This window comes from Agelaius tricolor, unplaced genomic scaffold, assembly GCF_023055355.1.
Source record: "Agelaius tricolor isolate 1412-34295 unplaced genomic scaffold, bAgeTri1.0.p SCAF_3, whole genome shotgun sequence".
Classification (NCBI taxonomy): Eukaryota; Metazoa; Chordata; class Aves; order Passeriformes; family Icteridae; genus Agelaius; species Agelaius tricolor.
In genome coordinates, this window is record NW_027269263.1 from 64005539 (window position 1) to 64021960 (window position 16422).

A 16422-nucleotide genomic window follows, 5' to 3' on the forward strand; every position below is an offset into this window, starting at 1 on the left:
CTGCAGATGAGCTTGTTTCCCAAGCATTCTTTTTCATTCTGAGCCAAATGTGAAAAGTCCTTCAATTAAAATTTGGCTAAATCCTACAGTCCCATGTGAAAGGCTGTAAATATTTGGTATTCTATTTATATGAGCTAAGAAGCTTGAACTTAAAATGCTGATGGCTGAATGATGTATCAGGGAACTGTCTGATACTGCACCAGTAATGACATACCAGTTTCACTGAGGAGTAGTTACCTCTGAGGTGTAAGAATAGGAAATTTGCCCTTGTCCTGAAGTGGCCACAAAGCAGATGTATCTGATGGTCACATCATTACAGTGGCTTATAAATATGGCAGTTCCCTGTGTCATATCCTTATAGCTTTAAAACTTGGAGTTACCTAAAAGGTGGCTATAAAGTTTTTAAAAAGAAGCTAATTTATACTTTGTTTGTATTATTTTTGTGCTGGTGAGTCTCGGTTGTGTGCTGGAGAAAACTCTGCTTTTCAAAGTTACTGTTCATGGACCCTTCACACTGACTTGTGCCATAGCCTAATCTCCATTTTTTTCCTATTTTTTCTTCATCCTTTTAAGGATGTGCAGTTGTTTTGCATCCATATTTTGCCTCTATGGCAAAAACTCTTAACACAGAGTTTTCCCTTAGGCTTTTGATTTTTTTACTCTTTTTTTTCTTTCATTTCAGCTTTGCTTGTGTAAGCAGAGAGCTACCAAATAATGCTGATGTAATATACAGGTGTGAAGGAGGAAAACAGGTGCAAAGTGGTGGGAAGATTGGTACTCAGATTTGATGGAATGTTGTAATCTCATACCCCTTACTGATGATGGCTTCTGCATGCTTTAGCTTGACAGCTACTTCTATTCTAGCAGTTTGGTATATCATGCTCTTAAAATGTCATGGCTTGGCTAAAACATCACACTTCCTCCTCCCCCTGCTTTCTGTATCCTCTTATTGTTTGCATTTATACTGTCATTAGGTGTGACTTGTGAATTCTCACCCCCTGCTTCTCAAGTCTCAGAAGGTGTCACAGGGCACTGCCTCACTGTGGGCTGTGTCAGGGTGAAGGTTGCACTGTCCAAGCTGAGCAGCAGTGCTTGGGCTGCACTTCCATCAGCCCTGGAGCTCTGGGTGCTGCAGCCTTCATTGCATCCACAGCATCAGAATACATCTGTACCTCTCAAACAGGGAGAGAGCCTCTCATTGCATTCCCACCAAAGGGTTTTTTAATTAGTAAAGCCAGATTAGCCGAGTTTCAAATCCATGTATTTGTTTTGTGCCTTTGCTTAAAACCCTGTCTGTTTATCTGAGAAAAAGTGACTGAGTCTTTGTTGGAGCTGATGATTCAGTGAGACACCACCTGGGCTCAGTAGCACCTGAAGAATAATGGCTGTTTGTGATACTGTTTTAATTGTGAGAGAACCTCCCCAGGGTGTGCTGCTGACTCATTTTTCAGAGAAACCTGTCATCAGTGTGTCTGAGGTGGCCTGACTGCTGCCCTGGGACTGAGCAGCCTTTTGTACCTCAGGTACAAAGTACTCTCTGATGCTTTTGTTTTTCTACATTTATGGCACATGATATCACAATAATGTGAACCACTGGTTCCTGTTGTCAGAGCTTAGGTTTTGTGTGCTCTTCCAAAACAGTGGGTGGTGGCAAATAGAGTATGTGTGAGTAATTTTATAGTGTTTAATAGTTACACCCCTGGATTTTTCTCTGCCAAGGAATAAAGTGAGCTAGAGAAGGAGAAAGTGTAGAAATTCTGCTCACTATTTAAGCAGAGTAAGGTTTATACTGATGACTAAAGCACCCTAAAAGCTGTTTTGTCTTTAGTGTGGCTTATAGTAAAACAAATTGCTGTTGAAAATGATATTTCTTCTTTTCCCCCAGCCTTAAGAGAGATTGAGTTGTTTGTAAATTCTTTCAAGAACTTGCTGTCACAACAAGAAGTTTGTTGGTAAATTGAACGGTTTCAGAAAACTCTAAAAACAGAAGAAATATTTGGTAGTTTTCATTCACTTTCAGACTTGTGTGATAGATGACAACTGTACATCTGCTGAAGAGGGAAGAGTTGATGAAAGGCTGTTGGATTTTCATCCAGTTTGAAACCCTTGGAGTGATAGTTCCTAATCCTTCCAAAATGTTGTAACTGAAGGAACATTCATTAAGTTCATCCTCTTTGTTTCCCATCCTTTGCTAGACCTTTCAGGAATATGTGTACAGAGATGGTTTTGGTTTGCTGCATTACAGTTCCTTGCTTCAAGAACAGGCTTTGGCTTTGGTTGTAGTAACATCAGAAATGCAAAGCTGACATTTTAACATGTATTGAAGAAATGTTTTCAGTTGTAAGAGGGAACCACAATTCATAACCAAAATAAGTTTTTTCCTTGCAAGTAATTTTGGGTTTAACTTCATTGCTGAAAACTTCACTGATGAATTTGCAGAATTTCCATGTGAGGTTAGTAGATTTCAAAATGAGTGTTGCCCCTCCCTCATGGGAAGGTTTCTTGCCTGACTACTTTGTCTACCTTTCCAAGTCAAAAAAAAGTATTTAAAGACCATATAGCCTCATGTAGAGCTTTGACCTCTAAAGTTTTTTTCTCTGCAGCTCAGGTTTTAGAGCTCAAAGCTGTTGTCTTGCGGAAGTTGGTTGTTTGGTTCATGCCTGGGTAACCAGTCAGCCCTGTTGCTCCTGGTCCATCTGAGCTGCACAAATGAGAACTTGAACCCTCCCCAAAGTGCTGAATATCTTAATTGCATGTCTAGAGGCACAGCAGACAGTGGGTGGATGTGTGTTTAAATCCCAGCTGGTGCTGTTCCTCTCTCTCTGGTGGAGAGAGCAGCTCATGTCTGCCCTAGGGGAGGTTCTGCAGTGGCTCTGCTTTTCCCAGGGAACAGGATCCTGTTTGCCAGGTGCAGCTCCACAGGCTCTACCAAGTTGTGGCTCTTCCTGTGGATTTTGATTCTGTGGGGGATATGAATTTCACATAGATTGAGAGGGATCTATTTGGAATGAAATAGGTTATATGGGCTGGACTGGAATCCATGAAAGGCTTTATTTGTTTATTATCCTAGAGCTAATGCTGATAAACTGGAATAGGGATTTCCAAAGTACTGCATCAGTGTTTGTATTAGATGATGGAGACTTTCTCAGTTCAGTGAGTTTAAAACTGCCTTCTTAAAATTTCAGGTAATTTTCTGGTGAGATATGAGAATCTGTGACAAACAGATTTTTCTGGGTTATGGGTGAATTTCTTTGGTTTGGCTTTTTTCTTTAACACAGTGTAGTGGTTTTAAAGCAGATCATCATTAGTAGGTTCAGTGCATTATTGACTTCAGCATAAACAAATGGATTTTTTTCTTGATGGCTGTGTATAAGGCTTAAACTAGAATTAACATCATGTTTGTTTTGCAGTAGGAACTTGTTAAGGTGTTCACAGCATGTGTTTGTAGTTCATTTTGTCAGTACTGTAACAAAAGTACTGATTTTAGGAGAAATAGCATTGAAAGCTTCATGGTGGGTTTCTGTTACTGAAGTACCTCAGTGGTTATCTTGTTCTGAGCCAAGAAAAAGAAAGTGTTACTGATATGCCTGCCTGTTAATGCACTGATTATTGAAGTTATTGTTTCTGTGCAACAGCAGTATAAATTAGTAATTATCATCTTACATCAACACTGGATATTTGTAAAATACTTTCAGAATATCCAAAGAATGAGCCAAATGCTGCCTCTTGCTGTGATCTCTTACTTGAAAGAGATTTATAACCTCTTTGGAAAATTCTGTTCTGACTCTGTACTGTCCTTTAAAATCAAAGATTCAAACAAATGTCTTCATTTTCATTTTGTGGTCTTTTCCTACTACAGCTTTGTGCCTGACTCTCAGTGGTGCTGACATTACAGTGTTGTCTGTAATTAACTGGAGTCAAAGGTTGGGGAAAAAGACCAAGACCTTTTTTTTGGCACTCTCTCCTAAGTTTTAGGGATACATCTACTACTACATCTAAAATCTGTACATTACATCTAAAATTTGGTGCTTCCTCTAGCAAAATAATAAAGGTGATGGATCTTATGTTGGCAGAAGGTTTTTCTTACTGGTACAGTGTTCTGTAGATACACAACCAGAAAGTTTGTGATCTTTTTTCTTCCCCCTTTCTCCCTACCTTTGGGTTGTTTTATCCAAACTCTAAAGTTGTTCTATATTGACAAAGGTTTTAACTGATGCAAACTAGGTGGAGGCAAACAAATTCATACTGGTATTGCTGATTAGCAGTATGAATGCAACCTGATTGTGCTTTGGGGGTATGGCACTGGGATTTATTGCAGCTGCTCTGCTGGGGGCTGGGACCAGGCACACAGGACAGCCTGGGGGGCCCTAATTCCTGTTTTGCATGGGAAATGCCATGGCTGTTTACTTTGTTTTGTTTACCAGTCCTCAGCCAGTGAAACTGAAAACAACAGAACCTTCTTGTCTACCATTAACTTCCTTTTCTCATGGCAAAGATGAAGAAACTTCCCCTGTTTCTGCTGCCATTTGACAAACTTGTTAACCTTTCAGCTGGTTGTCTCTTAATCCTCCAGCCTTTCCTATAACCACTTTATAAACATAAAAAATATGGATCTACTGCTGCCTGACACTTAAAATTATTTCAGATGTTCAGAGCGGATTTCAGTATTTCTTTCCCTCTCTTAAATGTCATTTTAATTTTTAAGTTAATGACAGATACTGTAAGCAGGCAGTTATTCAGCTCCATGCTGTGTAGACATGACTGATACAAGAGGGCAGGTATCTAAATTTGCCTTGATGTCTTCCTGTGGACTTACTCAAGCTTATCACAGAGCTACCAAGAAAAGGTTTAGTGTCATATGAGCTTCTTGGTGCCATTCAGACTTTTCAGAGGATTCCCTTAGAGGATCCTATTTGTACTTAAGGTATTATTACTACAGTTAAAATGTTTATCTGCTCTAAGATGAGTAGCTCAGAGACAGAGTAATTGAAGAAAGCTGTTCAGCAACGGTGAACTGAGCTCTAGCATGTAACTCTGTATTTTTATTTTTTTGTGAAATGCTTTAAGTATTTTAGGATTATATTTAAAGTTGAACAGAAGGGCCTTGCAGCTCCTCTCACTGTTACTGTGCTTTGTGGTGGTTCCTTCAGTGTATCCCAATGGTAGATGGAGGGATGCCTGAGATCCACACTGTGTGGTGTGGATCACAGCAGTCTGTCTAGCAGCCTGTAATAACTGGTGTAACTTGTGTAACATGCTCTTGCTGGATGTCTTGGTTTGGAAAGACAGGTGTTTGTTAAGGCAGGCAAGAGGCTTCCTTGAAATGGAAAATGACAGAATTAGAACATGACCTGGCACCCTGTGGGTCAGGGTGGTGGCACGGTCCCATTCCATGGTGGCTCAGCCCTCCTGCAGTGACAGCTGTGGTTCTGTTGGAGCAGGGATCCTGCAGAAGGGTGGAGTTTTCCTCTGAAGGTCCAGTGATGGTGTAGAGGTGGACCTGGTCTTCCTCTGGGAATCCAGTGGAGAAGAAAGCTGCTCCCCTGGGAATGCAATGGAAAAAGGCTGCTTCTGTGTTCCAAATGTCAGACTGTATCCAGGTAGGAATGCTTGGCTCCTCCCCCTGGGCAGAGCATCTCCCAGTGGGATGATGGAATTTTATCAGCCATGCAGGGACACTCAGTGGCCCATTGACAGCAGATGTCTCCCCAGAGGGAGGATAGGATGTGGAAGAGATAAAGAAAACTGCCCAACTAACAGAAGATAACTGCCCCCCCTCTAACAGATTGCAAATGGAATACTCACATCTTACAACCCAGGACACTGGAATAAAGCGAGAAATGGTTTTTCATCCTTCCACAACTTTCACAAGATTTAAGATTTTATTTTCCTGTTGTATATTGGGCTGAAACTGATTTTAAAACTTGAAAATGAATGCCAAGGCCTCCCCATGCTGTATCCACACAGGCAGAGCAGCAGCTCAGCCCCTGGGAGGCTCAAGTTCAGGTGTGAGCAGAGGCTGCAGGGAGGTTCTCTCACACTTTTGGGCAAGGACTCGTCCCTGTGTGCTTTGCATTGTCTCTTCCAGGAGAAGGCAGAAAAGTCAAAGGCTGGTAGGATGTGAGCAGCTGGGGAGTGAAATCTGGTGATTTCAGGAGCTGCTCATCTGTTGCTTGTTTGTGAACACTTCCTTTTCCAAAGTTTCATGTGGGGCCAGCAAGGTTTGGGCAGTGCCTGAGCTGAGCAGCAGCTCAGTGCCAGCCCTGGGCAGGTCTGGGGAGCTGCTGCTGCATCCCCATGAGGCTGTTCAGGTTCTACTCCTGCCACCTTCAGTCAGAGCTGGTGTTTTTCTGAGCTGGCTTGGGGCTCTTTAGTCTTGCTAAGTGGCAGAATAGCATGTATTACACAAACAAACCCTCCTTTTTTTTCCTGTTGTAATCAGTTAAATCGGCTGTGTAATTAAATGATGAGCTGGACTGTGGGTACTCAGTGTGTTCACAGCTCATCTGTGTAGAACAATTCTCTTTATTTGACCCAGTATAAAATGATACCAATATCAATGAAATTTTGTAACTAGAAACCTGTAGATTCTCTAGCCCTACAGAAGAAATAAACCAGCTTCCTCAAAAATCAAGAACCACCCTCTTTTAAAAAACTTCATCCAGAGTCTGTATGAGTGTTGTCTTGGTGATGTTTTAAACTGGGAATAGACTTCACATCATTAACGCTGAATTTTAAAATATAATTATTGTTTGCTTCATTAATTTTGACTAATGCAGAGAGAAAAATGATTAATCAGGAGACTTAACATAATTAGTGCAGTGTGGCAACTGACTACTTAAATATAAGTCTGTTAACGTGGGAAGCATAGCTCTTGTTATGAAATGTTCTACTTTGTGTCAGAATTGAAAATATTAGAACCATTTTACTCTTTAAATTGATGTGGCAAATCTTAGTGCTGTGAAAACATTCATATTCTACCACTAATTATGATGTTCAAAACAGGAAATCTGAAATGATGTTGGAAATAATGTCAGCATTTTGGAGAATTTTTTAATGTTATTTTGATTTATGTTGCTGGAAAAAAAAAAATCTTATATGTCATCCTGATATATGGCATTGGGAAAGCAAAGAAGAAATTTATTGCAGAGAACTGCTATGTTCAGTCTTGCTGAAAGATGGTTTTGCTTGTGTGTTTAGTAGCCTGTCTTGGTTAAAAGAAGTATGAGCAGCGTCAGTGTACAGAAGGGATACTTTAGTTCTCAAAAGCCTCTGGGAACTGCAGGTATAATATACTTTAAAAGTACAAGGAATTAAAAAAAAAAGGCATTTTCAACTAAATTTGCTTATAAAATCGTAACCAGTACCTGAAAAGCCACTGGTGTAAAAGGATGCCTTGACTTATATTAGGTTGAGGGTAAAATTCCTGAAATATTTCTGCTTTTCATCTGTCAATACTGCTTCTGAGGTCAAGTGTCTGATCTTCCCATAAATGCAGCAGATGATTTGCAGCATATTTTATTAAGACATAATTGTAAAGGTTAGGGCTAGTGCTGGGAAAGGTCATGAATTTCAGGAGGAGTGTGGGAGTAATACTCATGAGCTGGAGATGAAACAGATTTTATGTTACAGTGGGATCAGTTCTAGCCACAGCAGGAGTTCTAAGAAATGTAATCTTTTCATGGAAGACCATAAAGTGATTTGCAGAAGTAGAAAACCTCCAGTGTTTTTCCATGAAGGCTGTGTCTCTGTTGTTCCATGGCTGCTGGGATGGAACATGTGTCACACTCTGGGCTCTCTGTGTCCCCTGGACCTGCAGATCTGCCCCCATGGCCACTGCAGCAGCTGCTGGGAGGGCTGAGCTCAGCAGGGTTTGCATCTCCTGACAGACAAACGTGTGGGTGAGTGACCTCTTCTGTGTGGCCACAATGCTGCTCTGTCATGGCACTGAGCAAAGAGAAAAATGGTGATGAAAAGGCCAGATACCAACTACACCCTTGGGAAGAGAAGAACAAAGGATGACTTAAGCTTAGACATAAGACATGAGTTAGTTGTGGCACAAGTCAGACCAGTCTTTGCATACTGGCAAGCCCCAAATTATACCCAGCCTGAGTTTTTACATTGAAGTCTATTAAGAGCTGACATAAATGTTTCAGGTTGTGTTGACAGAGGTTTGGGCAGGAGGGTGGGTTGTGCATTGGTTTTGTCCTCTTTTTCTTTCAAGAAAGGAGCATTGTTCAAAATTGGGTTTACTCTTTTCAGTATATCTTGTTGAAAATTGGCAATTGTGGTTTCTTCTGGCTTTGCAACTGATTATGTTAACCTTCAGCAAATTAATTATCTTCTGGCTCATGACTGCACACAACACTTTGTGAAATAGAATTACAGTAGAGCCCTGCCAGATCTTGTCACTCCACTTTGTAAACCTTGTGGGAACTTTCATAAGGCTCATAAGTAGTGAGGTGATGACATGAGCATTCCAACTGCAGCTTCCAGCTGGTTAGGTGTAGGTATTGCTGATGGAGTGATCTAATTTTAAGGTTTAATTATTTACATGAAACACACTGAAAAACAAATTGCAAATTAGGACTAAATGGCTGAGTTGTATTTTATTAGAGAATATTCTTTTTTCTGTTTTATTCTGAGTTTTGTGCTTTCTTGCTCCATTAACTAGAAATGTTAGTAGGCTATGTTATTAAAAATAAAATGATAGGCATATTGCAATAATTGATTAATATTGGTGGTATTTCTGTAAGCCCTTTAGTCCATTGTTGCTTAAAAGCAAGATAGAGTATTTGATTTAAATTCTGTGTGATACATAGACTCCTAAATTCTCATTTCATATTTTGATGGACTCTGTGGAATATTCCTTAGCAAGGCTGCCTTGATTTCCCTGCTCTTGCTTTAAGTCCTTTGGAGATCACTTTAAAATTGATTCGAGAGGGTTTTTAGTAGCAGTTAATTCTACTAATTTCCAAAGTGACCACTTTCCATTGGTGAACGTGCAGTGTCTCATAGGGAATGTTGCAAAACTGCAAGAGTTCTACCACAGTGAAACTTAATTTTTCATTAAGATGAGAGTTCAGTCATGTTTCTTCAGGGAAGTGAAATCTTTCATATTTTCTCACTCATTACTCCTCATGCTGTAGAACTACAATAGTGTCTATTCTGAATGCTGATTATGAAGAGGGGGAGGGTACATTTGTTATGCTGTTGCAATGGGGTTTTTTTAATGCAGAACATAATGCAATATATTGATTTTCCAAAGAGTTTTACTCTATCTTTTTGCTTTTTTCTTTTCTTTGGAATAGAGAGACTTTTCAGTTAAGCCAAAATCTCACCTTTTCTGTCTGTAAGTCTGTTGAAAAACACTCACAAAATCAGACATGCTAAACTTGAGAGACTTAAGAGAAGTATCAGTGTAGAAATCTCTTGTATAGCTATAGTATATATGTATATATATTTATATAGATGTGTTTGTGTGTGTGTATATCAGTAATATGGTTTATTGCTGTCTGGGATTAGAAGAGCAGCAGTGATGTTAAAAAGCAAATTGTTTTCAAGTGGTGAGGGGGTGAGAGAGTTAACCTGGGACAAATGCTTGTGTTCATTGTGTGTGAGTTCTTGTCATCCTCACCATAAATATGCTCACAAATAAGGAAACAGAAAGGAGCTGGTTTCAGTTCAGTAGTTCTGTTATGAGCAAAGTGGAAGATGATTTCTGTGTAGCAAGAGGATTGCTGTTGTGTGTGTCAGCAGTAAGAAAATGCTGCTTTTGAGGGCAATGTGCCTGGTAGTGGACATGGCACTGCCTTAGTCTAAACTCATAGTGGTTCCAGAGACTAAACTATTGACACCTGGGCTTGGGTGGGATCCATGAGCAATAATCACTGGTAAAGACAAAGGAGCTGCTGCTCGTTTCCAGGCTCGGTGCTCTGCCACCGATATGGGGAGGAAGGTTAAAACAATTGAAGGAACTGTTCTTTTTTCAGTCTCTGGGGAAAAGAAAATACTCCAACACACTTGTTCAGATCTCCTGTTCCTGGCATTTTAACACTTCTCTGAGTGCAAGAAAACCACAGAAGGGTTGAGGCTGGAAGAGACCTCTGGAAGTCATCTGGTGCAACCCTGTGCTCAAGCAGGGCTGTGCAGAGCTGCTTGCCCAGGACACCTCATGAACATCTCCAAGGATGGAGAGAGATTCCACAGCCTCCCTGGGTAACCTGTGCCAGTGCCACTGATCATCTTTCAGCTGGCTTCACAAAGTGTCTGGTGGTGTGTGTGTGCCCTGACTTGCTTGGGTTAGGATATGGAATTGGCTGGTTCCTGGCTGCAGGCATCACATAGCAGCAGAATGGCAGGGTGAGAGAGCATGTGAGGGCTAAAGTCTGTGCAGGAGAATGGCTTTGTGTGTTTGTTCTGGGATATTTGGTACAGAAATCTGTTTTTCAGGTTTTACTCCTGGATTTTTGTACTTTTATCAACAAAAATGTTGTTGTCAACTTCTGACATCCTAGGTGTTTCAAGTTCCCAAGATATCTTGAACAGTAAAGGAATTTTGATCAGAAAATATGTAAAATCTCCGTCCTTCAAGTAGGGAATGTTACAGAAATCTAAACTGTATTTTTTAGAGTTACCTAATTTTGTGGTTTCTTAGGTAATAAGCCAGGAAAAGGGTACTTCAAGCCCCATTTCAAGTAAGTCCTTTGAGTAAAACGCTTTTCCTGCAGCACTTGGAAAACACCAGTAAGAATTCTTGCCCAAGAGTAGAACAGTGATGTGTTACAGGAGCCCTGGCCTCTGAGGCTGTTTGTTCAAATCCTTTTGTTTATTATGAGCTGGAATGCAGGGCTGTGGGCTGGGCTGGAGAACACCAGCGTGGTGCCTTCGTGACACTTGGCATTAACAAATGGCATCTTTGTTCCCGCCTCTGCAGCTCCTGCAGCTCTAGAGGGGCTGTGGCTGGAAAAAGGAGCACGTGTCAAGGGGCTCAGTTGTGTGGAGCAAATGCAGCAATTGGAGGAGGAGAACTTTCCCCCCAGTCATTTTTGATAAACTGGTTTAGAATATGGTGTAGAAGCAAACAGATTTACTTCATGAAGACTAAAACAGAGCTCTACAAGGACTGGGAAGAAAATGACAGTCTAAAGACTGGTAAAGTGTTGTGTAAAATTTTATGTGCTGGTCTTTAATTGTTTTCATTGTGCTGTTATTATCTCTCATTTCAAATTAGTGATAACTGAGTTCTAACTCAATATTTAGGAATATAATTATGTTTAATGGTGGAAGAAATGTATCTCAGTTAACTTCTGGAAATAGATGTTTCAGAGAAAGTTTTGTTATGCAAAAGGGATTGTTTTTCTAACTAACCAGTTCATTTTATGTTAAAAGCTCTTCTCTGTTTTAGAAATTCTCTTTTCATGAGGAGAAAGTATAATAAATGATGCTTCATCCCTTTTGTTCAGAGCAGTTTCAGTACTGATGTGCAGGTATTTACCAAGATTCTTCCTTTTGAACATGGTGTACCCACAGCAAAATACTATTAAGTGTACGTCATGGCTTTTATTTCATTGTTTATGGGAATGAACTGGAAGGAAAATAAACAGCCTGAGTATTTAAGGGACTCTGTGCTATGACCAGAGAGTTTGTTTATTGCTTTGAATGTGTAGATGCATAGCAGCTGGTGGTGGTGCCTGCAGACAGGAATTTGTGCCAGTGCAGCTCTTTGAGCAGTGGGATGTGTAATGTGCCAACAAGCAAGAATTTTAGTAAAGTAATGGGAAACAAATTAACATTTCAAATTCTTTTGGGGTTTTCAGAGTGCTCTGCAGTTGGTGAGACAATGATGGTAGGTTAAAGGACAAAAAAGGAAGAAATAACTTTTCAGAATTTGGGATAAGGTTGCACAGGATGCTCTTGGTGTATTGAGCCCTATGGAAAGAGGCATCGCTTCTGAGGGTGCTGGTCCACAGTGGGTGAGCCTGAGCCAGTGTGTGCCCAGGTGGCCAGGAAGGCCAGTGGCATCCTGGCCTGTACCAGCAATGCTGTGGCCACAGGACCAGGCTGTGATTGTCCCCTGTACTCAGCACTGGTGAGGCCACACCTTGAATCCTGGGGTCAGCTTTGGCCCCCTTGTGACAAGAAGGACATTGAGGTGCTGGAGTGTGTCTGGAGAAGGGCATGGAGCAGTGCTAGGGCCTGGAGCACAGCTCCTGTGCAGTGACTGAGGGAGCTGGGGGTGTTTATCCTGGAGAAAAGGAGGCTCCAGGGGGAAACTTAACTGCTCTCTACAGCTCCCTACCAGGAGGGTGTAGCCAGGTGGGTACTGGAAAGCAAGGCAACCCCCACAAGGGGGAGAAAGACAAGGAGGACTCCATAATATCAGAAGGCTCATTAATTACTTTATTATACTATATTATTCTATATTCTATTACAGGATATTACATTGCATCTAAACTGAATCTGCCAAGCACTCAACTGCACTTAATTGCACAGAATCTCTGACTGTCAGCCCACAGTCCCCACACACACACACACACACACACACGGACCTGACAGGCCAAGGAAACAAAACACCATCACTCTGGGTAAACAGTCTCCACATTGCATTCTACTTTGGCACAAACACAGGCACAGCAAATGAGATAAGAATTGTTTTCATCATTCTTTTCTCTGCTTCTCTTACTGCTTCTCTCAGGTTCAGAGAATGTGAATCCCACAGGTGGGGATTGGGCTCTTCCTGCAGTAACAAATGACAGAATGAGATGAAGCAAGTTCAAGATGCATTAAGGTAGTTTAGATTAGATATTAGGAACAATTTTGTTCCCAAAAGGGTTCTCAAGCACTGGAAAAAGGCTGTCTAGGGAAGTGGTGGAGTCACCATCCCTTGAGGTATTTGAAGGCACTTGGTGCTTGGGGGCATGATTTAGTGGTGGGCTTGGCAGTGATGGGTTAATGGTTGGACTCAATGATCTTACAAGTCTTTTCCAACCTAAACAAATCTGTGATTCTTCTTAAATGTATGGCTCACCTGTAAGAGGCAGTTTCCTATACTGCTGCTGATGCATGAGCACTGCAATGTACCTGTACCTACTGCTCCTTCAGTGTAAGGAACTCCCCGAGGCTCTCAGTGGTACTGATTTCATACTACCTTCATGAGGCAGCTACTCCATGGTTGTTACCTTTGGCAGGTGAGGTACAGCTTAGTCATTTTTAGGCTGTTTCAGAGAGAACAGCTCTAGGAGTTACAGTTACCCCAAAGACCATTCCTATAAATTGTATGGCTACTTTTGTAGGGACTAGAGATGTGTGCTCAGTGGATTGCACATGGAGATCACTTTAAAAATGCTGTGCCTTATTAGTTTGCAGTTCTTTTCAGTTTGCAGGATTAGAAGCCATGCAGGATTAGACAAACAATTCAAAATACAGGTACTTAGTAAACCTTGTAGAGCAGCAGCTTTTCTTTTTGTGGGAAAGAACAGTATTTTAGTGTCTTCTGGCCATTCCTCCCTCAGCAGCAGCTGAGTTCTGCCAGGCTGTGGTGAAAGCCAGGTGTAACTATGGGCTGTGTGTTACTCACCCCAACCAGGAGCAGCTGAGCTGCTGCCAGGCTGTTCAGCTCCTTCTTGACTGCTGGAAACATAAGGGATAGTCCTGCCAGTTCCTCCTCCTTTATTCTGGAAAAATGAGTTACTGCAGGGAGTGCAAGAGGGATCTTCAGTGTTTAGCTCAGTGATTTAAATGAATACAAAATTACATTGTTGTAAATTTTTTCCCCCTACCTTCTCCCTATCCCCACCTTAAAATACCTGTTTAAGTGGATAATAGGGGACCCTTAGGTCAAGATTTTCTGGTGTCTGTAGGTGACTCCATCCACAGCTACTCTTCATCCATGTGGAACAGAAGAGAGAAGATGCCATGAAAGCAAGAGTAAAGGAGGATTTTTTTTTTTTTTTAGTTTCATCAGATCATGAAACCACATCTCTGTTTCTTGCAAAAATCTCTATCCTTGAGAAGTTTCAGTAAAATTCAGGATTTAATTTTTACATCTATGTGTAGGCTACAACCTTTTTTTTTTTCACTAGTGTTTATTTTTACTTGGATTTGTTGTTTTGCTGTTAAATGTCACTTAGTCAGTTAGTGTCTTCCAGTTAAGTTTAAGTTTAAGCATTCATTAAAAGAGCATAATGTTATATATTTTTAGTTTGCGTTATGTCTGTTACTCCTGAGGAGATTCAGGACACTTGGAAATTTTCACAATGAAAACAGACATTGGAATAATCTCTCCAGGGCAGTGGTAGATTCCCCAAGGCTGGACAGCTCTAAGATTCAGCTGAACTGGGTGTTGGACAGTCTTGTCTAGACTGTGCTTTGGCCAAGAAAGCTTGGACCAGATGGTCCTTGAGGTCCCTTCCAACCTGTCAGGCTATGATTGATGCTGGGCAGGATTTTAGCTGCTTGTACCTTGTAAGCCTGTCTGATTTTAGGGGGGACTTGAAAGTGCTGTTTAGCATACCACTGTTGATAGAATTTACCATCAGGTCATTGCTAATATATTTCACCATTTTTTAGTTCAAATCAGTTCTCTGTACTAATTAATTGACTATATATTAATGTTGACCTCATTTGAGATGGCATTGTTTCCTGTATAATCTGTAATGCTAACTTTTAATTAGTAAATTTAATCATACTTGTATCATATCTTGAACTGCTTTCACTGAGATAACACTGAACAAAACTGATAAGACTTTAGAATACCAGTTATTTGTCTTCAATTTCATAGAGATGCATTTTTGTGCCAAAGAATTTTTCTTGTTCCCATATTTAGCTTTTACTTTATCAGGAATCAATGTGTAATTTCTAAGTTGGAGGTATTTAAAGTTTCCTCTTATAAGAAAAATCATGTTTAATGCTTATCTCCCAAAATAAAAGCTCTTGCCCCCATCTCAAGCTGTTTTCTGGGTTTTCAGAATGGATGGATTAAAGAAACATTGAACTATCTCAGTGCAGCTGGAAGGTTAAGATGATTCTGGCAGAAAGCAAAGAGGATTACTTTAAAGGCAATGAATATGATAATTTACACACTAAATGTAATTGAATTGTCATGAGACACAGACATGCCAAACTTTGATTCACACATTGCTTATGCAGAGGAAGGCATGGGAAGCCATGGCCACGTTTTCAGCATAAATCAGGAACTTGCTTTCTGGTGCAAATACAGTTTGGCATTCTCTTAAGCAAAGGTTTAAACTTTTTTCAGCTTACACTGTTATTCTGTCTGTGTTTTTGAAGATCTATGTGTGTCCTTTTGACCAAATTTTAAAATAAAAATAGAAACCATTTTTAGTTCTGTTCAAAAAATATATCAGCTACATACTATGTGAATGTATTGACTACTGTGTACAATATTGTCTGCTTATATTCAGCCACACTCTTTCACTCTTTCTCAAATCTAATCTCTTCTACTTGGAAATGATTGATAAGGATCCTTTTAATCTATTTCTTGAAGCTCAGCAGCAGGTGAGCTTTAAAGTTTAAACAAGGGAACTTTTCCCCACAGCTGTCCATTGGAGAAGTGGAGATTTGGGTCAATCAGTACTTGAAGTTCCTGAAGGAATGTCAGGTTTCTAAGGAAGCTAAAAGTTTATTTTTTAAAAACTCATAATTAGTCTTCTGTAAAGACTTGCTGTAAGCACAGATCTGTTTTACAGAAGGAAACACAATTTAATTTTGGTTACAATTCCTTTATCTTCTCACTTTGAAAGTAAACCCAGGGTTCATCCACTGCTTTTTGTCAGTGTTGGTTTGGTAGCTTTAGTGGGCATTGTCAGTTCAGCAGACACTCTGTGTCCCCTAGTAAAGATTAGGAACCAGATTGTTGTAACTGTGCTGGGGAGTGCTGGAATGCCCTGGCAGTGGTGTGAGGTTGTGTCTGTGCCCCTGGCTGTGACAGGGCTGGGGAGGGGCTCTGGGAGCTGTGTCTTGCTCAGAGCTCCATGGGCAGCCAGGGTGGCAGAGCCCTGCAGTGGCTGTAAAGCTGTGTCAGAGAAAAGCAAACCTGAGACCCAACTGCTTCGTGTCTTGAGTCCCCTTTCAGCTTGGGAATAAAGGATCCAGCACCAAAGCACAGGACACACCAAAGTATGAGCAATATGAAATTATTCTACTCACCCCTTATCTTACAGGGAGGAAATGATTTGTCAGTCTTGTAGCTTAGAGATGTGAAGCTTCCAAATATAGCAGATTCAATTATTTTTTTTTTCTCCCTCAAATAACTGTGTAAATATACGTGTCCTGCTTCTGCTGCACACTGGAGAAAATGAGAGAGCTCTGTGTATTCTTAATAAACAAGAATAATGTGATTGGCCAATGATGGTGACAAAGGGGGCCAGGTGAGGGTAAGCAAGTGTGACTTCTGGGGAT

The 16422-nt window shown here is 40.7% G+C and overlaps 1 protein-coding gene across 3 annotated transcripts in view; it reads left to right on the forward strand.

Annotated features, from left to right (window-relative positions):
- USP6NL (USP6 N-terminal like) overlaps positions 1-16422 on the forward strand; it is a 115379-nt gene that overhangs the window by 35957 nt on the left and 63000 nt on the right. Inside the window, exon 1 of one of the 3 annotated variants that reach the window (XM_071424108.1) lies at positions 10972-11154. The exons of the other annotated variants lie outside the window; for them this stretch is intronic. Within the exon in view, the coding sequence (XP_071280209.1) occupies positions 11097-11154 (58 nt within the window). The 5' untranslated portion in view covers positions 10972-11096. Of the gene's footprint in view, positions 1-10971; positions 11155-16422 lie in introns of those variants that run through there. 3 annotated transcript variants of the gene reach the window in all.